Source organism: Antedon bifida, chromosome 6, assembly GCF_963402885.1.
Source record: "Antedon bifida chromosome 6, ecAntBifi1.1, whole genome shotgun sequence".
NCBI lineage: Eukaryota > Metazoa > Echinodermata > Crinoidea > Comatulida > Antedonidae > Antedon > Antedon bifida.
In genome coordinates this window covers 3,334,800-3,359,697 of record NC_136231.1, presented here as the reverse complement: position 1 = coordinate 3,359,697, position 24,898 = coordinate 3,334,800, and the positions used below count along the sequence as shown (strand labels likewise).

The following is a 24,898-nucleotide window of genomic DNA, read 5'->3' as shown; positions in this document are numbered from 1 at the left end:
CATTGTTAGTAGGCCTACTGTTCATAAAATTTTAAAAATGTATACCGTATATTAACTTGTTTATGTCATCGCTGTTTGTTATTAATAGTGTTCAAGAGAATGTGGTAATGGTATGCGTCGACGCATGGTCTATTGTCGTCAGAAGACCGTTGACCGACAGATTGTAGAAGTTGACCCATCTCTTTGTCCCGCTGACCAAAAGCCTAGAGAGACTGAAGATTGTAATCAGATAGACTGTGAGCCAGAATGGATTGCTAAAGAGTGGTCAGACGTAAGGGATCATGTCAACATTATTCTAGTGCAGTTACTGCAGTAACTATATTTTTTACTGCAGTAAAGTATTAAAGTTCTTTCGTTTAAGTTTTTTATTTCTCTGGTTAACCACAACCTTTATTCATTCAATCTTTCATAGGTATTATATTCACATTTCATGGAAGTTTATAATATTTTGTTACTTAGTGTTCGACGACGTGTGGTGAAGGGCAAAGAATTCGAGTTATACTCTGTGTGCAGCAAACTGGCAGCAACAGAGTTGAGATTGTCTCGACATGTGACTGGGACCAAATGCCAAATAGAAGTGAAATATGTAGACAAAAGAAGTGTGTCGGTAAGATCTCAAGTTATTTCGAGTTAAGCCTTTATTTAAATAAATATAATTGATTCAATTTGATATATGTGTCAACTATAAAGCGTGGTTCCTACTAGAACGCAACGTGACGTATCGACCCAAAGTGCTGTATTGCGTAATCACAAGTGGGAATTGATGATACAACAGTGCTGGAAACATCACAGGTTTGATTTCGCAAAGACAATTATTGGAATGGAATTTTCTTACGTTGCATATGTTGAGCTACGTTGCATCGCTAGTGGGAACCAAGCTTTAGTTTTTAATGTTACTTATTCATTGTAAAGACTTCACAATATATTAATAGCATTAACGATAAGTTTCACAAATTTAACTACCTTATTATGTTATGCAGAGATATTGGGAAACAATACAAGTGTGATTCAAACGAAGAGAATGAATAAAGTGCGTCTACAAATTGGCAACACCGCAAAATTATACAAAGGCACTACCGTCCTGATAAAGTGTCCAGTAATCAATTTCAAAAAGACTAACCTACTGTGGACCAAAAATGGCATTCCTATTTCACGGGGTGACGGAAAATTCCAGATTCTGCAAGACGGGACTCTGAAGGTTTTGGCAATTGAGAAAGAAGACCGCGGTATTTATACGTGTCACGCTGGTGATGTCAGTGAAGATTTTAATCTGCTTTTACATGAAAGTTAGTTTAATTTATTATTGTTTAAACATATTTATATTATTTCATCCATATTGTAAGAATAACAAATTATTCCAGTTGAAATTGAATTCAAAATGAAGTAATTCCTGAATGTTTATTCTTATTTTTTTTATCTTGCAGATGATGATGGACTGTCAGGAAGGTAAGGAAATACTGTATGACTTGTTTTTTATGCTCCTTTCCTGTATGCACTAGAAAGACCTTTTTTATTTCCATTTCTTCATAGGATTTGACGTTTTTTTTCTATGTTTATCAATTTTATTTCAATTTTCATCAATAGTACTTCTGCCATTGGTTGGGATAAAGATCCGTGGAGCAGTTGTTCTGTAACCTGTGGTAGTGGTTTTAAATCTCGCAATGTGACATGCACTGAGACCCACGATGACAAGAAGGAATGGCTACCTGATCAGGATTGTTTGGACTTTGGAATTAAAAGGCCTAATGATACCATACCATGTAACAAGGGCAGATGTGCAAACCAATGGAAGGTTGAGCCATGGGGATCTGTGAGTATGGTTGTATTTTTTCTTTCACTCTACATTATGAAAATGTTGTGTTTTAATAAACATAAAAACACCTTTTCATTTTCTAATTTTCTGTATAACCCATACCAGAACAACAAAAAACCTTCGGTACAAGTAAAAGTTTAGTATAATAATATACCACCTATCACCTTTTTCCTGTTACTTGTGACACAATTTCAGTCTTGTCTTGTTATACCTTTTTTACATTCTGGGAGTTCGCACACACCAGGGCATCAGCACCAGTGTTTTTGTTTTGTGTCTGCCTTGATGTTTTACAAGGCAATGTGAAAGGGTTATAAGTTTATATGTTATATAATTATTCATATATCTTTCTCTTTCCTTTGCTTTCTCTTTTCCCCATAAATTCATCTGTTGTTTTCTTTTAAACCATTTTCATTTTGTTACTAGTGTTCTGGCAAATGTACAGAGTCGTATACTGCCTATAAGATGAGGCGAGTATACTGTGAAAATGGGGACGGTGTAATGATTCAAGGCAAAAACTGTGACAGTGCTAACAAACCCAAGAGATTGTACCCTTGCCGAACAATGAGATGCAGGCCAGAGTGGAGAAAGACAAAGTGGTCTGAGGTACAGTACAGTAGTCCTAGGCCTTCGATATGATTTTATATTTAAATGAGTGGTTGTTGGTGAGGTTCACATGTGCATTGGATCTATTTTTATACCAGAGCTGCTTTATTTCCATTTAGAACATGAGTGCTTGGTATTACAGCAGTTCCAATTAAATTGACACTATTCAAACTGTCCTTGTTTAAATTAACAGCAATTGATAAAGTTAGGAAGTAGTATATCTATAAAATAAATAAATAACACAATATTATGTTGATATTTTATGTGTATGTTATAACACAGTGTTCTGCAACATGTGGACCTTATGGATTCCAAACAAGAAAAATTGATTGTGTTTATGGTGGAACAAAAGGATCAGCACCAACAAACTTTTGCAACGCTAGAGGGCAGCCTAGCGTCATACAACAATGCAACCAACAATCTTGTGAAAATGGTAGGTTAAACAAAATTTACTTTAAGTATTATGTTGAGTATTATGTTGAAAGGTAAATGTAAATGTAAACCTCTACAGTAGCTTAACAGAAACCTGATTGACCCATGGTAGCCATCAGTGCAATGCCTACCCAAATGAACAACATACTATTGGATTCCCTATGATACTGAGAACTTCAGGTGATTATAGAGCCCAAGTTGAAAGCTCTAATCTATATATAAATTTATGTAAAGTCAAAATTTGATAAATCGCACGTTATTTCTAGAATGTTTACTCGATGGTATATAAAGTTGGTTCGTACTTTCGGTACTGATTTTAACCACCTGATGTAACACTGTTTACTAACTAAAGTTCGATAATTAGTTATTGACAATTAAAGCAAATTTAGGTTCAAATGAGTTTCCCCAAATAGGGGTGTTTTCCGATCGTGGTATACACTATCTAATGATTGTCCATCTTAAAAAATACCAGCACACAATAATACGAGGATGCTTCGCATTTTCCTACCTCCTCCTACGATAATTGTTTTTAATGGCTGAAAACTCTAGTATTTAAAAATGCTGTTAATACTCATTTGTTTTGTTTCCTAGCTGTTTTACTTTACTGTTTGTAACATCATCTAGTGAAGAACTCGGCTATAATGTTTGATGCGGTGTTTCTTTTTAATTCACAGGACCTTGCAAAGATCTTGCTCATTACTGCCCACTGGTGAAACAACTTGACCTATGCAACTCCGACAGCTATCAAATACAATGCTGTCAATCATGTTCCACTTGAGCAAATACCATGATGAAATCATCACCATCAATGATGTCATAATTACCAAAACATCAAGCTGTGATAATAATCATATTTCTAGTTATTCAATTTGAAACTGTTGGTGGAGTTTAGACTCTAATTGTGACAGGATTGCTCTGAGGCAAGCATATTTATCTATACGATAGCTACAGTGCTATAGCTACAGTGTCTATAAACCAATGACAATTTCAGTCAAATTAAACTGTTCGTTAGTGTTTTAATTAATATAAACAAAACAAAACAAACAATGTAGTATTTCTGCCAAAAGCATGAATCTATTTCAAAGCTTGTATTTTGATATTGTACATAAATATTAGTTATTAAATTCATTAATTTTGCCGTCATTTTCCAACATATATCATGCTGTATTTATATCTCTAATGAATTGAATTCTTATTTTTTTTCTAAATAAAGTAAATTGTATTAACAAATGTATTGTACAATTTTTATTTATTTTATTTTCTCTAAATCTAATTTAAAAAAACAATATCTTCGACATGATGTGACAGTAATATTAAAATGGAATTTCATGTACATCATTAATTAGTAAGAATATACCACATTTATCAGAATTAGGTTTTTATTTTCGACATAAAGTGGTCCCATACTATAGTACAGGGATTTTCTCGAAAAATGATCAAATTTTGACCTTTTTATTTTTCGACATAAAGTGGTCCCATGACACTATAAGATGATGATATGGTACTATACGTGCACATATAGCAATATAAGTGCATATTAATTGGATTTAAAAGATGTCGAAATTTGGGTGATTTTGCAAAAAATCCCTGTACTATAGTACAGGTATTTTCTCGAAAAATGACCAAATTTCGACCTTTTAATTTTTCGATATAAAGTGGTCCTATGACACTATAAGATGATGATATGGTACTATACGTGCACATATAGCAATATTAGTGCATATTAATTGGATTTAAAAGATGTCGAAATTTGGGTGATTTTGCAAAAAATCCCTGTACTATAGTACAGGGATTTTCTCTAAAAATGACAAAATTTCGACCTTTTTATTTTTCGACATAAAGTGGTCCTATGACACTATAAGATGATGATATGGTACTATACGTGCACATATAGCAATATTAGTGCATATTAATTGGATTTAAAAAATGTCGAAATTTGGGTGATTTTGCAAAAAATCCCTGTACTATTAGTACAGGGATTTTCTTGAAAAATGACCAAATTTCGACCTTTTTATTTTTCGACATAAAGTGGTCCCATGACACTATAAGATGATGATATGGTACTATACGTGCACATATAGCAATATTAGTGCATATTAATTGGATTTTAAAAGATGTCGAAATTTGGGTAATATTGCAAAATATCCCTGTACTATAGTACAGGGATTTTCTCGAAAAATGACCAAATTTCGACCTTTTTATTCTTTGACATAAAGTGGTCCTATGACACTATAAGATGATAAAATTGTACTATACGTGCACATATAGCAATATTAGTGCATAATAATTGGATTTTAAAAGATGTCGAAATTTGGGTAATATTGCAAAAAATCCCTGTGCTATAGTACAGGGATTTTCTCGAAAAATGACCAAATTTCGACCTTTTTATTCTTTGACATAAAGTGATCCCATGACACTTTAAGATGATGATATGGTACTATACGTGCACATATAGCAATAATAGTGCATATTAATTGGATTTAAAAAATGTCGAAATTTGGGTGATTTTGCAAAAAATCCCTGTACTATCCCTGATTTACGAAAGGGCATTATCTCAAAAAATGTAGTTTTGAGTAAATAAGCAAAACGTGTTTGAGTTTATCTTTAAAAATCTAAAGACAAACTAATGGTTTTTCAGTTATAATAGGTATTAGTACATATATAGAAAATATGTAACATGAATTTTATTTTAATAATTTAATTTTTAGGGGGTCAAAATTGAGATAATTCCTTCTTGTAAATTATTCATACTAACTAATAACAATAGATAATTTAACAAAAGGCATTATCTCTATATTTACATAGAATGTACACTACAAAACATCTAATAGCACAAGACAAATATGTTGCATTAGGGATAGGTTAAAGTTAATGAGAGGGAGTAACATGTGGCTGTTGGGCGAGGGGTGGGGAGGGTGTTTGTGGGGGTGGGGATGGGTTTAGGGGGGGCGGGATTGTGGTGCTCGCTTTGGAAGGATTTCATGAAATTTGATGACAAAAACATAAAACAACCATTGTTGTACAACTCGATGTACAGTGATTTATCGCATTTTCTCTCTTGATACAGATTATTGCTTTATGCATTATATTTACAAGTTTTGTATTTGATATATTTATTCGTTTTCTAACAGATTGCGTACGTTTGAAGTTGGTAGATTTTTCCAAAAGTTTTCTGTTTGTGGAATCAATTTCTTTATTATGTTGTCTTTTTTAATTTGTGGAATTCCTGTTTTTCTTTAAAAACTCTCTTGACATATAACTGGTATCCATATATTCACATTTCCGGTTTAATTTTGTTTCAACTTTTTAAAATAGTACTTCTTTAACATCATGAATTTTTGGTATGCATAGAAGTCGGTATGAGACATTTTGTTGTCTATAAAAAGTACAAATTTATTAATATTATGCAAATATATTAATATGTAATAGAATAGTCATTGTAAAGGAATAATCAGTGTAATGGAATTCAATGTAATGAATACGCTTACTTACAGCCACACCCAAAAAGCTCTATTCAATCAAAATGTAATTCAAAAGACTAAAATACAAATTTCCCAATGCCATTGTTTTATAACAAAATTTGCTTGACATTGATTTAAATATCAATTGGAAAACACTCCAAATGACCATTGGACTTTTTTTTACATTTTCAACATTTTCAAGGATAATAACGAAGACATAAGTAATAAAAAGTAATAAACTTAGGCCTACTCATTCAATAGGCACTTCAAAATGTCCTTTGTAGTAATGTTCTTCCATTTTAGTTTGGTATCCGCATACATTTATTTTAGTGTTGTCAAATACAATATTTTGATTAAAAGATTCAATTTATTTTAGTTAACATCTACAAACATAGTTTGAGCGTGCTAATTAGCATGCATCAAGTCAACCTCTGATTGGATAATTGTTACTGCTTCAGTGTGCAGTCAAGCGATCATTTCCTGTTGTGTATTGTTTTTTTAAGATAATGCTTTCTGCTGAATTTTTTGTAGGTATGAATAAAGATAATGCCCAAACTGATTTTAATTTTTTAAATATTTTTAATATTTATAGAAAAAATTTTTAGTAACTGTTAAGTTTAAATGATAGATTATACCCTCAAAAGTCATGTAAGACAAAAATCTCAATTTTGAAAAAAATTGAGATAATGCCCTTTCGTAAATCAGGGCAGTTATAGTACAGGGATTTTCTCGAAAAATGACCAAATTTCGACCTTTTTATTTTTTGACATAAAGTGGTCCCATGACACTATATGATGATGATATGGTACTATTCGTGCACATATAGCAATATTAGTGCATATTAATTGGATTTAAAAAATGACGAAATTTGGGTGATTTCTCGAAAAATGACCAGATTTCGACCTTTTTATTTTTCGACATAAAGTGGTCCCATGACACTATAAGAAGATGATATGGTACTATACGTGCACATATAGCAATATTAGTGCATATTAATTGGATTTCAAAAAGGTCAAAATTTGGGTAATATTGCAAACAATCCCTGTACTATAGTACAGGGATTTTCTCGAAAAATGACCAAATTTCGACCTTTTTATTTTTTGACATAAAGTGGTCCTATGACACAATAAGATGATGATATGGTACTATACGTGCACATATAGCAATATTAGTGCATATTAATTGGATTTCAAAAAGGTCAAAATTTGGGTAATATTGCAAACAAATCCCTGTACTATAGTACAGGGATTTTCTCGAAAAATGACCAAATTTCGACCTTTTTATTTTTTGACATAAAGTGGTCCTATGACACTATAAGATGATGATATGGTACAGATGTGACAGTAATAATAATATTGAAATGGAATTTTATGTACATCATTAATTAGTAAGGAGAGAGGAGAAGCTTCCTTTATCTTAATTAGCAAATAAAAGTTAATTTATCAGATCAGAAGTAAAACACTTGTTTTTAAAATAACATTTATTTATAGACTACCTAACTATTCATACAAAAGCAATCAATTGTTATTGTACATAATACTTTAGGTATTTATGTGCTCAGCTGCAACCAAAGACAAACAATATACCAGAAGGTTTGGGGCGGAGGGGATGCGCTTATGCGGGAGGATCGATAAATTAACCACTGTTTCTTTACAAGAAAAATAATTTGAGAAAATATACCTAAATAACTATTAGATATGCTTTTGAAAGACTGTCTTTTTGTGCATAAATATACCATTTTATATAGTATTTTATTTTGTAGCTAAAAATTCACCACATCAGTTCATTGTCAGGTACCCAGGGCTTGCAGCAGTTAATACAAATAATACTAATGTACAAAATTACTTTCCTAATGCCAATAATATCAATAACTTTATACAATTTTATGTACAAAATAGGTTAATAGAACATTATTTATATATCTACAATGGGGTAATAGTGTTGCCAATTTATAATTCAAATCAAAAAAGGAAAACCAAGTTCCAAGATTTTTAAAATATATAAAATTCATATAATGTACAAAATACAAAAACGTTGAAATCTTTTATATTTCTTTTTGAAATCTAAAAATGACATAACTCTACTACTTATTATATCACTACATTATAATACTGTATGAGAAATATCAGATGAAATATAACCACATTATTATTTAATTTGCTACTGAATTCATAGTAAGAAAGTACATTCATCTAGAGCATATTTTATTTTATATTTTATATATAAATACATATTATCGTCTAATAATTTAATCTAGACTAACGCTATAAAAGGTGCATACATTTGGTGAACTAACCCTCTTAGTTGACATCTTTAGTAGGCCATCCTATAGGATAATATTTCATGTGAGGCTATATTATACATGTTCTTTGCATGCTAATTTACCTTATATCACCATTTTCAGTGAATATATAATGCTAGTAAACAGAGTTGCACGATATTGTTCTATATTCCTATGGGGCTCAGCCATATGATTTATTCATGCATAGGTACGAATGCTAACATTATATTTTACTTTCATTTAACAATTGATCATCTATTACGTCCAAAGCAGGAATGGCAACAGTACTTTTTATAGAAGGCATACGAGCAAAGTCGTGCTTGAGCAACTTTATCACAGTATGTATAACGATCTGTGCACTTCGTGGAACCTGCGTAAGAAACAAATTCATTGTTTACATATTCTGTACAATTCTACTTGTTCTCTAAATTTTAATTCTTCTGCTTGATATGCAGAAGATTTGGTAGCAAATTTCTTCACACTAACTTTGATTTGGTCAGCCCTACATTACTTTTTTCGATCACACACATACATTTTGTATGAAATTTTAAATGATTTAGTGTTTACAGTTCTATTCTTAAACACTACAAAACATTTTCAAACAATTGTTCATCTGGCCACCAGACCAGACAGGCTCGGTTCAGTATGAACATAGCTTACACTACTCTAATTAGACAAAAAGAAAGAAGTGTTTTTTTATAATTAAATATATATTTATTTATATGGAGGACCAAACTTAAAGCCTATGCTTAATGCGTCCTCCACACACAATTATATTTATTAATTCATGTTCTGTATTATATTGTATATTGCATTGTGTGAAACAATAAACTTGAACTTGAACTATAAAGGGGAAACATAATGTAGCTACTGCAGTAACCGCAGTAAAACAATTTTAAAATGATCCCTAAATAGTTAATTTATATAAAGGTAGTATCATACTCACTTGGCTGTGTATTAAGTGCACACCGTAATTTATTACATTCTTGTTGTGTGTCTGGTCTTTTACTTTCATCACATTCATTTGATGCTTGCATATTGTGTGACATACATTTTACTTCTCTCGTTTGACTACCAGTACCACACGTTTTTGAACACTGCATAAAACAATAAAGATAATCAGTTTTGAAATATTGTTTAAAGGTTTGCATGGTGAATAAACAATAAATAAATAAATAAATTTAGGCATATCATGTGTGTCTAAAAGAAAATAAAGTATGGTTGAAAATGTCTTGACGTTTTAATTGTTATGCTTCAACCGTCTTCTGTAGCATACCAGCTGAATCGTTGACACATTCTCAACCATACTGTACTTTTTGAAAACAAAGTTTAATAATAATTAGTGTTGACAAGATAGATATTTATTACTCATTCAATAAATAAAAAACAATAAAATACATTTCCAATTTTTTAATACAATACATTTTTTATTAAAGATAAAATAAGTTAAAAAAAGATGTTTTTAAAAGGCTTACCGTGGACCATTCTGTTTTTAACCACATTGGTGAACAGGACGTCAACTCGCATCTCTGTTCTTCTGCAGGTTTTAAGCGGGCTGGACAAGCACTATCATCTAGTATTCGTTTAGGAATATTTTGACTTATGCACATCACATCACGTGCCTGAATGCCAACACCACACTCTACAGAACACTGAAATGGGAAGCAATAGTTGGACATTCTTTTTGAAAATTCAATTAAACACTGTTAGTATCATTCACTATCATTTATACAAAATACTTGATACAGTATATTCAGTAAGATTGACAGATGAATGAGCACTGTTTGATGGAAGCTGTGCCATACAAAGGGATCCTTAAAAGGAATGAAAGTTGTTTCATGTGTCATCCACAACTGTGTGAAATTCAGCTCAGTTGGGCTGTGAGACACAGGTTTCTCTATCTCATTCACATTTTGTCAATGACAAACAACCTTATTCAACATGTCCACATTATTTACAAGTTAGTCAGTATAAGTATTATACCTCAGTATATACAGAGATTTTACATCAGAGATATTTTCAATGTTAAAAATATAATTATAATATAATAATAATAATTTTGCTGGCAATTGTCTACTTCAAAGGCAGTGCTGTGTCACAAGAATTAAAGTGGTGCAGTGGTTGCAAAGAAACAACCTCCTGTGCAGGCCACAAGGTTTTCAAGGGCCTCTGTAAAAAAACTCTGAATGGCACCCTTACCTGGCCCCACTCTGAGGCGAACCATTTTGCACCACAGAGTTGACTATTGCAAGCCTTAACCTCTCGTGGCTTTAATGAAACGTCACACTGACCACTACCCATATCACCATGTAGACCAACAGTAGTACAGACAGTTACCCTAGCCATCTGGCCTCCACCACATTCTCGAGAACACTTAAAAGAAAACAAAAATCGTAAACAAATTATATTCAAATCAGTTGACTCCGTATGTTTGTTTAAATTTTAAATTGAATAAGGTATATATATGTCATTTTTCTGTTTCTACATTTAAAAAGGTTTAAAATGTCTATAAAATAATTCTGAAATCAACTAGTCATGGGTACTATTAAAATGATGATTGCATTGTAGGCAGGCAAAGAAAGTTTTTTTTTTATACAGAATTTCTTCATAAATGTTGGTGCTTATTCCTTTTCGATTGTCCAATCCAAAAATGCAAATACCCAAACATACCTGTCGTGGCCAATCACCAATAAACCATTTAGTATCGCATGGTGGCCCTGTACACGCTATAGATTCCAGTGGTCTTGAATTAGGGTCACAACCACTTACATCCACTGGATTCATGTTATCATCAATACAAGTTATATCACGACTTTGTACGCCATCACCACACTGTGCAGAACACTACAAATACAGTAAGAAAAATGCAGTATTATATATTTAAATATATTTAAATATTTATTTATTTTAAACCATGCCCCTTAACCCAGTAAATATCTGTATATTACATACCGTTTGCCACCTTCCTGTCTTCCACATAGTACACCTTGCCATTGAGCACTCTTGTACCTTGTCTGGAATCTTACTGGCATCACAGTTACTCATGTCAACAATTGTTGTTAAAGAAGCAGATTTCTTTTGTTTGCATATCACCTGTCTCATTTGCATACCACGTCCACATGTTCTACTGCATTGGCTCCACATACCAACTTCCCACCTGTAGTAAAATAGATCAAATTCTCAATGTTTTTTTTTCATTTAGTATCTGCAATGATTTAGTGGATCTTCTACTGTATATAGGATGGTTGCAGCGAAAAATAATTAAAAATGGTATAACAAGTTATAATTAATAATGAGAACATGCTTTGAAGTTTAGTTTTAGTTTAAGTTTAGTTTAAGTTGTTTTAAAATTATGTTTAAATGTGCCGTAGGGCCCCTCTGAAGAGCAGTTTTATTTTATTACTGAGAGGGCTACCCTACTGAAATAAAACGAAATAAAATAAAAAATAAAATAAATATATTTAAATGTCTTGACATTCAGTCTATCAAAACTGATGAGCATTTCAGAGAATATATATACCAATTTATACTTACATAGCAGGACATGGTTGAGTATTACAAATGATTGTCTTTGTTGGTGGTTTGTACCGCTCATCACAATATGAATCTTCTGCTTCATTTGCATTTTCCAAATTGAAACATATTACTACTTTGTGTTGGGTACCTGGAAAAATGAATTCAATATTAGTTTTGTTTGCTAGTAGTTGTTAATATAGCACTAGGTTTATCCAAACACAGGGGTATAACAATCATTGATGTCCTTTGTATGCATAAATAAAAGAGTCCTTACCCCCTGCACAAGTGACAGAACAATCTGAAAGGCCGACCTCTTGCCAAAGATAAGTGGCATCCTCAGTTCCAACATTTCCAGTTTTTAATGGATTCACAACTGGCATTTCTTGCCGCTCTTGTTCACCATCAGGACTGCCAGTTGTGGTATCGTCAGTTGACGGTCCGCGGTTGCTACTTGGGAATGCTCCACCATTTGGTGAGCCTCCATAAGGTAATCCACTTCCAGCATCAGTATTTGATGGGTTATGGTTGTACCGTCCACCCCCTTGCTGAGAACCAACATTTGGTTGGTAACCATTTTGAGAACCACCACTATTTGGTTGATAACCATTTCGAGAACCACCACCATTTGGTTGATAACCATTTTGAGAACCACCACCATTTGGTTGATAACCATTTTGAGAACCACCACCACTTGGTTGGTAACCACCATTTTGTGGAAATCTACCATTTGGTTGGTAACCACCAATTTGTGAACCACCATTTGGTTGGTAACCATTTTGAGAACCACTTGTTTGGTAACCACCATTTTGAGTACTGCCACTTTGTGGAATACCACCATTAGGATTAGGTCGGTAACCACCATTCTGTTGATAGCCACCATTGTGAGTACTGCCACTTTGTGGAAATCCACCATTAGGATTAGGTCGGTAACCACCATTCGGTTGATAGCCACCATTTTGAGTACTGCCACTTTGTGGAAATCCAACTTTAGGATTAGGTCGGTAACCACCATTCGGTTGATAGCCACCATTTTGAGTACTGCCACTTTGTGGAAATCCACTATTAGGATTAGGTCGGTAACCACCATTCTGTTGATAGCCACCTGTTTGAGTACCGCCATTTTGCTGGTAACCACCATTTGGTTGATAACCACTATTTTGTGGACGACCGCCATTTGGTTGATAGCCACTGCTTTGAGGATATCCACCATTCTGTTGGTAACCCTGTGTTTCTGGAATTCTTTGAGGATTCTCTTCAGATAGAGCATCTGTTTGTCCATTTCCAGACCTATACGGATTACCATCACGTGCCTGAGTATTTGGAATCATGAATCCTGGTTTGTAAGGATTAATCACCTTTGGTTTACCATTTGGTAACAATCCAGAAGGAAGTGAGTCTTCATGATTAGGATAATATGGATTTCCTGAAGAACGGCTAGTACCATGTGAAGATTCTTTACTGTTAGAATCTGCAATATTTAATGCATTGTGATCAGGTGTGGCAGGCGAGGGTTCAGCTTCCTCTGGATTATTTCCATTGCTACCAAGTCTATCTTCCAGAGTACTAGGTGGAATTCTTTCTGATGCCAATCTATCTGAGTTTCGAGATGGTCTTTCAGATGTTGATGTCTTTCTATTAAAAAATGTTTTCTCAGTTGTTGATACTTTTTCCGATTTATATGTATTCTTTGGTGTGATCTTAGATCCTACAGTTGGAGAAGCATCACCATTTGCTGATGCATCATCAGCTTTGATTGGTTTGGGTGTAGTTTCACTATAATCAACAAATGGAGGATCAATATTTTTATCTTTTGTTTTATCTACTTCCTGTTGTGAACTTCCAGACTCAACAACACCAGAAGGTGATGGCACAATTTCTTGCACAGTCTTTGTTTCATCAATTGTTTTGGTATTTTCTGAAAGCACAGCTGCTGCTGCTTTGCTTTCTTCAGCCTGTACATCAATTGGTGTGTCATCATTAGAAAAGTGATGATGTCTTCTGTTTGATTCCTGTGTAGTTTGTTCTGTAGTAGAATCTGGCATTTCAGTCACCTTTTGTGCATCAGGAACAGGGGTATTGCTTGTCTGCGTGTTTATTTTTGGTTTGTTACCATTTGGCCATAAACCACCACTGTCTATTGGAGTTCTTGCATTGGGTCCAAGGTTAGGAGGTAAAACAGGAGATGTTAATCCAATATCATCCTGTTTTTGTTTATTATTTTTTGGCTTTACAGGTGATGCCACTGCCGGTGACCCTGTAGATGTTCTTGGTTGCTGTCCTTTTCTGTTGCCTTTCTTTTTTTTATGTGATCTAGAATTCTGTTGGTTTGTAGAAGTTGTTCTACTAGGGTTACTGTCTATTTCCTGTAAAAGAATGACAGATATACACAATTATAATTTTTAATTAAGGTATAAATAATCTAATAAAAAAAAGTAGTTTGTGATTTGTGAGTCTATGTGATAATATTTTACACAGAAATATGCAATGCAGGTGTCTTATTAATCATTGGCTTAACTTACACTATACAGTAAGCAACAATGAAAACATTTGAAACAAAGAATTATTATTCTATAATAACTAATAAGAGCCTAAATGAAATACAGTTACCTCATGTTTATTTTTTGGCAGAGAAGTTGTTAGAGGAGCATCAGTTTCAGTGGTTGTTGTTGGCTTGACAGTAGTAGGTAGAGTTTCAGTTGGAATAACATATTCATATTCAACTCCAGGATTAGTTTTTTGAAATATCAGCTGAAAAAGTAGAAGATAGACTATAATAAGTATTTATCTATAGTATGATGCATGCGAGCAAAGATTCTAGTATAGTTCTTGTATAATACTTTCTATATTCTACCTACCTGAACTATAAGATCTTTATCAGTAGGACCTTCTGCTATAAGTTGTTGTCCAGATCCAGCTGTAACAGATGCTCTCTTGTATTGGAACATTGTGCCTGCAGCTGGGTAGTTACCGTTTGTATCTATATGCCAGTTACCATTGATGTAGGTTTCACCATTTGTGTCTGCTAGTGCTGAAAAAATAAATACAAATGAGAATTAATAAGATAAAAAATTAGCGTTTTTTTCCAAATGCATAGAAGTGCGTGGCCTCTTTTTTACTATCTCAACCTCATTAAATCTTTTAACAAAATCAATGAAATGAATTGTATACAATAATTTTACAGCTGTTTATATTTTTATTTATTTTTGCTTAAATTTGATACATTTTTACACAAGTGCTCCTGTGACAATAATGCCATTACATTAATTAAATAAAAGAATATTTTTTTATATTTAAGCTATTTAAGTGTGTAAAAAAAACCCATTATATTCTAGTTGAAAATGGTGTTAAATATACAATTTTTTTGGACAATGAAAAATGTTATTGTAACTTACCAAGGTAATTCATGCTCTTAGCAGCTGTTATATTTATGTACATAGCTCCTACAGGTATGGTGACTATATCATTATAACCCACGGACATTGTAACTTTATTAAACGTTCCTGTGTGAACTTCACAAGCTGTATTGTGGCCGTCACATACACCGCATTTGTCATATTCAAGACCAGAACTAAGAACACCATCACATCCAACTTTCTATAAATAGAAATTTATTAAAGATTATTTACCAATACAATATCCTTACAAAATAAAGCAATCATTTTAAAGAGCGAAAAACAAAAAAATATACAGTAACATGAAGGCCTATGACAATGGGAAATCTTGTTTCTTTGTAAAGCTTGTCCCACATAAAAACTGTATCTATCCTGAGCGGAAACTGCCCGTCCACTCCGTGTTGTGTGTAAATGGTCAAGGAATTTAAACATAGATAATATATTGTTATTACCGTTACCGCTCGTCTGTGTAAATTGGCCTTTAGCAAGAAACTTAGCATAATTATTGTTTTATATATCTATAACTAACTAGCTGAATATTAAAGATGATATATGCATTTTAAATTGCTGGTAAAAGGAATGCAACTTTATGTGAGTTTTTTGTCTATTTTTTTAGGTTTACGGATTAGTTTTCCCTTGGTTTTCCACAAGCACCTTGAGCATTTTGGTGGATATGTGCAGTTATACTATTTTGTATTATTATACTATTATACTATTATATGTACTATTGTCAAAAATGTGTCACTTATTTCTATTTCTAAATAGCTTTGTAAAAAAAGAGAAAAGATGGAATTTCAATTACAATGTAATTTCACTCGCCCCTGGTAAAACACATCGAAAGCCCTCACCTAATTATGACCTTTAAAAAAACCTTTTTGATACCTGGGAAGAGAATATTTCAATCAATGCACTACAATGTTAAAACATGTTATATGCATTATCACATAATCCATAGTGACATTACACTCATGATGTCACATCAACACCAAATGGTAAGTGACAATCCCTAGGCAACATTATAATGCAATAAATGTCAAGTCATTGTTAATGTTAACAGGTGAAGAATTGTTGAGGTAGGTTTCTAGTAATCTTAATTAACTAATCCTGCAATGTGAGATAACTTTGATAACTTTCTGAGCACCACCATATTGTTTCTAAGAGAATGGCAGATGAATTACATTAATTATATCCTTTACACATTTCATCATCATTGAGGTACCTTGTTGGACTTGAATCACTTAGTTTTGCTACCTGATCAACACAGATATTAAACTATTCAACAGTAATCATGTGCTATTTAGCCTTATTTTCAGTAAATTATCCAGTGATAATGACATTTTAAATGGCAAAAATATTCTTTTAATATTTATATTTTTTTATGCAAAAAAATTAAATAAAAGGAAAGTAACAAAATATTTACCAAAAATCATCATAGGTAACTGACAAAATAAAACTGGGCGAAATTCTTGGAAAAATGAAGAGAGCAACAGAGGGCGTGCAATTTAATATTTCAGTCTATATTAAAGATAACTCCATTTGTGACATCATTAACATATCACGAAAAACAAACAAGGTACGTTTAGTAACAAAGTGGCAGTGCCCATCAAATTATTATCATACAAAGTGGATATCTGACTGTCTCAGGCAAATCACTGTTAAAACCAACAACATCATTATGAGACACAAACAAATTGTGTGGACATTTTAAAGTTAATTTTCTGTCTAGCTACTAAAAACTTAAACACAACATCTGTGACGACAGCTGTGATTTGTTCTTTAAAAACTACCTCAAACCTTGACTACACAAGGCAACCCACTTTTTAAAATTCTACTGCAAGTCATGATTGACCATACTGCATTGAAACACCGGTTCTCGTCAGATCACCGAAGTTAAGCAACGTTGGGCCCGGTTGCGTTCTGGATGGGAGACCGTCTAGAAATAGCGGCGGGTGCTGTATATACACCAGAGAGTCATGGTGTAATGGTAATATCGGACTAGCATGTGATAGGCATGGGTTCGAGGTTATCTGTACCATACTAATTGCATCCTTAGGCAAGATGCTTTACTCTCATTGCCTCGTCCTTCGGATGGGATGTAAAGCCGTTGGTCCCTTGTACTTAACAGTGCACGTTAAAGAACTTGGTACATTATTCGAAAAGAGTAGGGGATCGTCTCCCGGTGTGCTGATCTGGTAGGCGCTGCACTGCTGGCTGCCGTAGGTACGTGGAGGGCCTAATCCGAATTTCCTCAGTTTCCAGTTAAACTTGAGGACCAGTAATAATACATTTTACATTTTTGTACTTTAAAATTATTGAAATCATCTTTTATTTCAGAGTGACCTAGATTACTGATTATCATAAACAATTTAAAGAAAATATCAGTAAAGTTTTAACTTTTCACCTTAACTTGATCTCGCCCCTTTCCATTAGGAAAGAAGTGAACATGTGTGGTCTAAAAACGTATGATACATATTGTATTTAAATCTGGGCCAGTTGTTCATGGTGGACAGATATTCAATACAAGCAAAGTAGTTTGGATTTCAGTAAACCATTAACAGACAAACAGGATCACCAGTAAATACCGCTACAGGCTGTTCCAAGATTCAATCATGAAACCACTCGATATAAATACAAACATAATGATGTGTGTTATTGAAATATATCCACACTGTAATTATTGTAATCTCTTTTTGTTCACTTTTAATCACTTGGTATCAAAATCAAATGGTGTCACCTGTAAGTTTTAGTTGCTCAAGGTAATTCAAAAGTGTTTTAAGGGCAATGTTATTGCTCATTTGGTTCAATATAAATTTAGAGATGCTGTATTTTAAATAATGATTATATAATCTGAATGTTGTTTAGTATAATAATTTTGCATTGTTTTATTTTAGTTATTGTAGTATAATTATTGTTGTTTATGTTATTGTTTATTTAAATTTAATGAGAAACCTTTAATATCAGTCCTCTTAAAATAAAAACTACCCCATGCCTCTACAATTATTGTCTTTCTTATGTTGTTGTTCACCATTAGACTTTTTAATTTTTTCTGTAAAGTATTATGTGGATGAAACTCCATGTGTTCCAAATTCTTTATCATTTTACCAATATTAAGTTGAATCGACATTTCATCGATGATGTTATGATATCGATTTTTCTCAGCTTGATAAAGCATTTCTTAACCTAGCAAAGCTTTTTAAAACCCATCTACAATACTCCCTGACTGTAAAAGCAAAATACAATTAATCAATTAGTAATTTAATTCCGTCACAGACCCATGGGTCTTAAATACTGCATCGTCTGGGAAATCGTAGCGACACTATATCACCTTTTTTTCCTATTTTAGCATGAAACATCGCGACTGTGGATGGTTTCCAAGAGGATCTTTATAAACAAACAGGAAATCCTCACCCCCTTATAATTTGTCATTACAAGGGCATTCCCCAGGGGAGAAAACAACAGGGGACGGAGCTCTTGGCTCGCTATCATAACACGGTTGTTGACCTACTATATTGATAATTCTCAAAAGATTTTTTCAACCAACCCCATCCCCACAAAAAAAAAAATAAAGAGATAAATGTTTTATAATTAAGGTCCTTTATTAAAATGCTAATTATGATCATTTAAATTACTTTAGTAGCTTTTGTGTCAGAGAGATAAGTTAGATAGTTTGCCATAGTATTAAATTATACTGAACTTACCAAGTAATTCTCGGATGGGACTTGAACCCACAACCTCCAGAGGTCTAGCAATATGATTGCCTAGCCAGAGTGATTATGGTTCGAATCCCCCAGATTAAAATTATATGGTAGTTTAGGTAATATTAATATTATTTAATTAAGAAAATTATATAGATATATAATAATATTATAACATAATGTCAGTAATATCTATGTTGTCTTGTTATTTTTTTGCTTGTACATCCACTGTAGGATGATGAAATAAAATAAAAAATTATATGCTCCACTTCAAAACACATTGACAGGGTTAAACTTGGCTTTATACCCTAAATAAATATTTTTTTAGCACTGCAGAGTATGAAACACTGCATGGCAAAAAAAAAACACTAGGCAGCGGACACACTGTACGCTGAACATGTTCGCTCCATTAACGTTTGGCTGCGATTCTTAATTGAATTGAATTTTTGGACAAATACCAGGAAAGTTTAGATGGTACTTTAGAAAAATTATGGAATGGCATTGAAGCTTAATAAATAGCCGGATTTGTTTACAACTTGAGTTATGCAGTATGTAGGATGCATAGCATATTATACTAAAGAAGTTCAATTCAATACTTTATATCCTGTTTAAATAATTGATGATTGCCATTTGTAGTGTCTACAAAATAAACTAAAAAAGTCCAAAACAAGAAATATTTGAAAAAACACATGCTTTTTTTTGTACATATAATAATAGCTGTATATAACTTCATATAACTCCATCTCTTTCATCTTAAACCATGCACTCACCAATCCTGCGCCTCTTTCAAACCATGGGATGCTCACCAACGCTGTTCATACTTAAGCTACATTAATGGTGATTTTATTGTTTTTAACTGTTTTTGATGTTGTATTGTTTTATGTTTCAAACCTGAATAGTGGCGGTAATTATCGCTGTTGGTTTTGATTGAATAAAATAAAATAAAATTTCCTTTTCAGGTGTTCATCAATTTTTTATATGTACTTATATTCAGGTTGCAGAGAGGTTTAATAATCTGAAAACAAATTTCAAGTAGTTATCGATAAAAAAACAATTTTAATATTTTATTTATTCAATTCATTTATGTCGATGTAAGATAGAACACAATGTTCGTTTCCTTTCAGCACACTTGTTAAACTTTTCCATTTGTTGGGTCATTACTTGGTGATGCTGAAAACACTTTTAATTGTAAACTTACTTTTAACCAAAGTTAAGTACTGTAGCTGTCAACAAATAGCATCCATTAACATTAATAGGATGCAGAATGAGAACAGAGACCAAGAACCAATAAAGCTAAACACACAAGGACATAATAAAACATAGGAAGTAAATGAAGGATACAGAAAAAGATGACGACTTTACTTAATTAAGACTTGATGGTGGATATATACCATTATGCAGTATTACAGAATAGTTCACATGTGATCAGTGCAGTGCGTAATGCAAGGGGTAACGGCCCCTAAGCACTTTTAAGAGGCCCTTTGAGGGAAAATACGTCTTAAAGCAAAATATAACCTAATACATAGGTGAATTTGTATTGCAAGCATTTAATGTGTTTTATTGGTCTTTTAGTGCAAAATTCATCATATAATGTAGAGTATTACACTTGATAGAAGAACATTGCATTTATGATCTATGATGTAGACAAAAAATGTCTTAATTAAGACACTACTAATATCAGGTTCACATTGTGAGAAGTCCAAATGTAAACATATTGAGTATGTACTTTCTGTCAACATAACATTCTAAAAGTCACATTTATTTAAGTAAGATTCTAAAATACACAAACCAAGAGTGGTGTTGGTAGTCTATGAGTGATAGCTTACCTGGATGAACCGACATAGGCCTTTTCCCCTTCAAGGGGAGAACATAACCGAAAAGTAACATTTTATTCATGAACTCCCCTCCAAGACAGTGGTATCGCCCATGCGCCACGCCCTCAGGTGGGCGGCAACGCCCATGCATACCTCACCATTCCACGAGACGCTTGTCAAGTGGGGAGGAGGGAGGGTTGTTCATCCAGGTAAGCTATCACTCATAGACTACCAACACCACTCTTGGTTTGTGTAGTCTATTACGTGACTAGCTTACCTGGATGAACCGACATAGGCCAGAATAGCACCGGACTAGGCATCTAGTCGGTGGTGGGCTGACAAGAAGAGGTAATTTGATCAACATACCTGTTTACTGTGGCTTCAGCACAGCGTGTGCTACTGGTGCCATGTTTTGAGCGAGGTCTTGGAGGTAGAAAGCTGTGAACGTTGTGTGCGATCGCCACCATGCTGCTTGTAGTACGTCTGCTAGCGGAACACCCGAGAACAGGGCCCATGACGCAGCCATACCCCGTACCTGATGCATGTGTGCAGGTGGAGGTGTTTGAGACGCCGAGTAGCCTGCCTGGATCGCGGCGATGATCCACCTAGCTATGGTGGCCTTTGATGCCGGACCGAATGGCGGGACTGTGACGCAGAAGAGGTGAGAGAGCTTTTCTCGTACGTCCTTGGTCCGATGGACGTAAAACTTTAAGGCCCGCACCGGGCACCAGAGTTTGTCCTCGCGGACAGAAGAAGAGGCAGCTATGGTGGGGATGAAGATCGCGGGCGGCGAGTGATGCAACGTCTGCGATTTTGCTAGAAACCCCCTGCGAAAAGTTAGCCGCACGCCACCGCGTTCGAACCTAATATGGCCGGGCTCTAGCGATAGAGCATGCAACTCACCCCGGCGTCGACAGGATGACGCTGCAACCAGGAACGCCGTTTTGAGGGTGAGATTATAAAGAGAGGCATTATGTAATGGTTCGAAGGGGGCGCGGGTGAGTGCAGAGAGTACGACGTTGATGTCCCAGCGCGGGAGGAGAACCGACGAAGGAGGACGCTCATGATGCATGCCTCGCAAGAGGTGCGTGATGACAGAAGAGTTAGAGATCGTCGAACCGTCGGGAAGCGCCGGCAATATGGCCGCGATGGCCGACCGGTAACCTGCAATCGTGCGGGGTTGCAACCCTGAATTGAACAGGTAAAAAAGAAAGTCACAGATAAGACCCAGAGACGCAGTCCTGGGGTCCGTGTTCTTCTCGGCGCACCACCGGAAGAAGTGCTTCAGACGGCTATTGTACACTGTTAGCGTCGATTCTCGTCGGGACTTGGCCGCCAGGGCGGCCGGGCCATCTGGTATGCCAGACTCTCGGAGGCGATCCCTGACAATGGCCAGGCAGTCAGGCGCAGGGATCGGATGTTTGTTAGTGAGAGATGTGCTCTGCCCTGCGATAGAAGGTCCGCACGGACCGGTAGTTGCAGGGGGTGGTCGTACAGTAAGCTGTAGAGGAGTGGGAACCATGACTGGCGCGTCCAGTATGGAGCCACTAGGAGCACCCGGCAGTGATGGCGATGAACATGCGACAACACGAGCGGGAGGAGAGAGATCGGTGGGAACGCATACGCCCAGAGACCGTCCCACGAGATGGACAGGGCGTCCATCTGCCACGCTTGGGCTTCCTGGAACCGGCTGCAGTAGGTCGGAAGCTGAGTGTTCCGCGCTGTCGCAAAAAGGTCTACGAGCGGCCGCCCGAAGTGGTGGAAGATGAGGGTGGCTATACGCGGCGAGAGTTGCCATTCCGTCGGGCAAAGCAGAGGCCTTGATAGCGCGTCCGCTACTGTGTTTAGCCGGCCCGCTATATGGGCTGCTGTTAATGTTATTTTGTGCGCGATGCACCAATGAATTAATGTCCACGTATGGCAGCAGAGTGTTGGCGAGCGCGTGCCGCCCTCTCTGTTTATGTAGGCCACGACGGTGGTACTGTCGGACCGAATGAGCACATGACGGCCCTGCACTGACGCTTTGAGAGCTTTTAGCGTGCGCTGCACCGCCCATAGCTCCAGAATGTTGATGTGGTGACGGGCCTCGCTGTGAGACCAGAGGCCGGAAGCGTGCTGCGTCTCCGAGTGTCCTCCCCATCCGGTTTCGGAGGCATCGGTAGTAATTCGTATGTCTGGCGTGGACCTGACGAACGACCGGCCGGCAGTGAGAGTTTTTGTGTTTAGCCACCAACGAATGTGTGTCGCCACGAATGGGGACACCGGCACCACTTTGTCGATAGAGTCTGACGCGGGTCGATAAAACGCTAGCAGATGGATCTGCAACGGTCTCATTCTGAGACGGCAGAATGGGAGTAGGTCGACGAAGCTGGCGAGGAAGCCCAGAGTCCTGAGCCAGTCGAATACCGTTGGAGCCGAACTCGCGAGCAGACCGGCCAGAGCTGCCTGCGCCGAGACCACTCGCGCTGCGGTCGGGTGAGCCACGCATGTGTTCAGATTGATCCGGGCTCCAAGGTATTGCGGGTACTGAGTCGGGAGCAGGCACGACTTGTCCCGATTGATTAAGAAACCTACTCGTTCCGTGGCGTCGAGGACGAAATCTATGTTGCGCAGCAACTGATCTCGTGACTGGGCCACAACCAACCAATCGTCTAAGTACATGTGTATACGGATACCGTGTCGATGCAGGAACGCTGCCAGCGCCCGAACGACACGCGTAAAGACCCGTGGGGCTGTCGACAGCCCGAACGGGAGTGCTACGAATTGGTAAATTTGGTTGCTTATGCGGAAGCGCAGCCACCGCTGATCGGCCTCGAAGATGGGTACATGGAAGTACGCATCCTTGAGATCTATTGAGGCTGCCCAGTCTCCTCGTCGCAGGCCAAGCAGAATCGTGGAGAGCGTCTCCATTCTGAATCTGGCTGGTCGGATGTAGCGCTTGTTGAGACTCTTGAGATTTAGTATCGGTCGCCATCCGCCGGAGGATTTGCGAGCCAGGAACATCGTAGACTCGTGTCCTGGTGGGGCGTGTCGAGCGTCGACCGGAACGACCGCGCCCTTGCGTAAAAGGTCGGAAACGCCGTCCAGGAGGGCGCCGCGCATCTGTGGATCGCTCGGGATCCGAGTGTGGCTTATCGTCCCCGGCACCGGGGTTGCTGTAAATTCGATACGGTAGCCCTCCTGTACGGTCGCGCAGACCCAACTGTCCGCTTGTAGGAGTGAGTCCCACGCCCCTCCGAACTCGCGGAGGCGACCCCCCACTCGTCCACTCCCCCCGCTGGGAGTGGACCGTCCACTCCCCCCGCTGGGAGTGGACCGTCCCCTTGCATCATCGACGCCGCGCGTATCGTCGTCGATCGCGACGACGGCCCCTCGATGCCCCACCGCGGGTGGGGTTAGCGCGAAAGGGCTGTGAAGAAGACGCACCTGTGGCCTGCGCAGCAGGTTGAGGTGGTACATGTTGATGCGTGGGACGCACCGGAGCCGGCTGGAGAGGTGGCGGAGGTGGCCCCCGCGGGGGGCCCCTTTGAGATCGTGATTGAGAAGCAACACGCTTCTGAGGGAAGCGCGCGCGCGTTTCCCTACGAACCTCTCGTTCGCGCGCCCATTTATCCTCCCGCTGGGAGAACGTGCCAAAGAATAGGTCCGTAGACCGAAACGACTCAACGGTAGTAAAGCGTTTATGATGGCCGGGCGCGATATCCGTCGCTTGCAGCAAATTAACTCGGCGTGCGGCATTGGCTGTTAATGCGACTGACGCTTGCTGGTCGGCTGCAAGTCCCGTGATCTGCTGCAGTAGCGTGATCACGCCCGGATCAAGTTCTTTTGGCCGCTCCGGGTCTGCCAAGAATGAGAGCAGGTATCCCGCCATCGAGAGCACGCGGAGTGTTT

At 36.8% G+C, this 24,898-nt stretch overlaps 2 protein-coding genes across 4 annotated transcripts in view; one reads left to right on the top strand and one right to left on the bottom strand.

Moving 5' to 3' along the window:
• Positions 1–4,078, top strand: part of LOC144845796 (ADAMTS-like protein 1) — a 43,415-nt gene extending 39,337 nt beyond the window's left edge. For both annotated transcript variants that reach the window (XM_078703236.1, XM_078703237.1), the window contains exons 14-21: positions 89–271; positions 460–607; positions 981–1,286; positions 1,425–1,446; positions 1,585–1,810; positions 2,237–2,416; positions 2,699–2,849; positions 3,523–4,078. In XM_078703236.1, the coding sequence (XP_078559362.1) occupies positions 89–271; positions 460–607; positions 981–1,286; positions 1,425–1,446; positions 1,585–1,810; positions 2,237–2,416; positions 2,699–2,849; positions 3,523–3,626 (1,320 nt within the window). In that variant the 3' untranslated portion in view covers positions 3,627–4,078. The remainder of the gene's footprint in view (positions 1–88; positions 272–459; positions 608–980; positions 1,287–1,424; positions 1,447–1,584; positions 1,811–2,236; positions 2,417–2,698; positions 2,850–3,522) is intronic.
• Positions 4,079–7,775: 3,697 nt separating this feature from the next.
• The window catches only part of LOC144845791 (uncharacterized), a 72,231-nt gene continuing 55,108 nt past the window's right edge, over positions 7,776–24,898 (bottom strand). For both annotated transcript variants that reach the window (XM_078703225.1, XM_078703226.1), the window contains 11 exons: positions 15,499–15,700; positions 14,962–15,134; positions 14,714–14,854; positions 12,381–14,469; positions 12,125–12,254; positions 11,543–11,747; positions 11,261–11,434; positions 10,790–10,963; positions 10,066–10,242; positions 9,537–9,687; positions 7,776–8,960 (listed from right to left, as the gene is read on the bottom strand). In XM_078703225.1, coding sequence (XP_078559351.1) covers positions 8,842–8,960; positions 9,537–9,687; positions 10,066–10,242; positions 10,790–10,963; positions 11,261–11,434; positions 11,543–11,747; positions 12,125–12,254; positions 12,381–14,469; positions 14,714–14,854; positions 14,962–15,134; positions 15,499–15,700 — 3,735 coding nt within the window. In that variant the 3' untranslated portion in view covers positions 7,776–8,841. The remainder of the gene's footprint in view (positions 8,961–9,536; positions 9,688–10,065; positions 10,243–10,789; positions 10,964–11,260; positions 11,435–11,542; positions 11,748–12,124; positions 12,255–12,380; positions 14,470–14,713; positions 14,855–14,961; positions 15,135–15,498; positions 15,701–24,898) is intronic.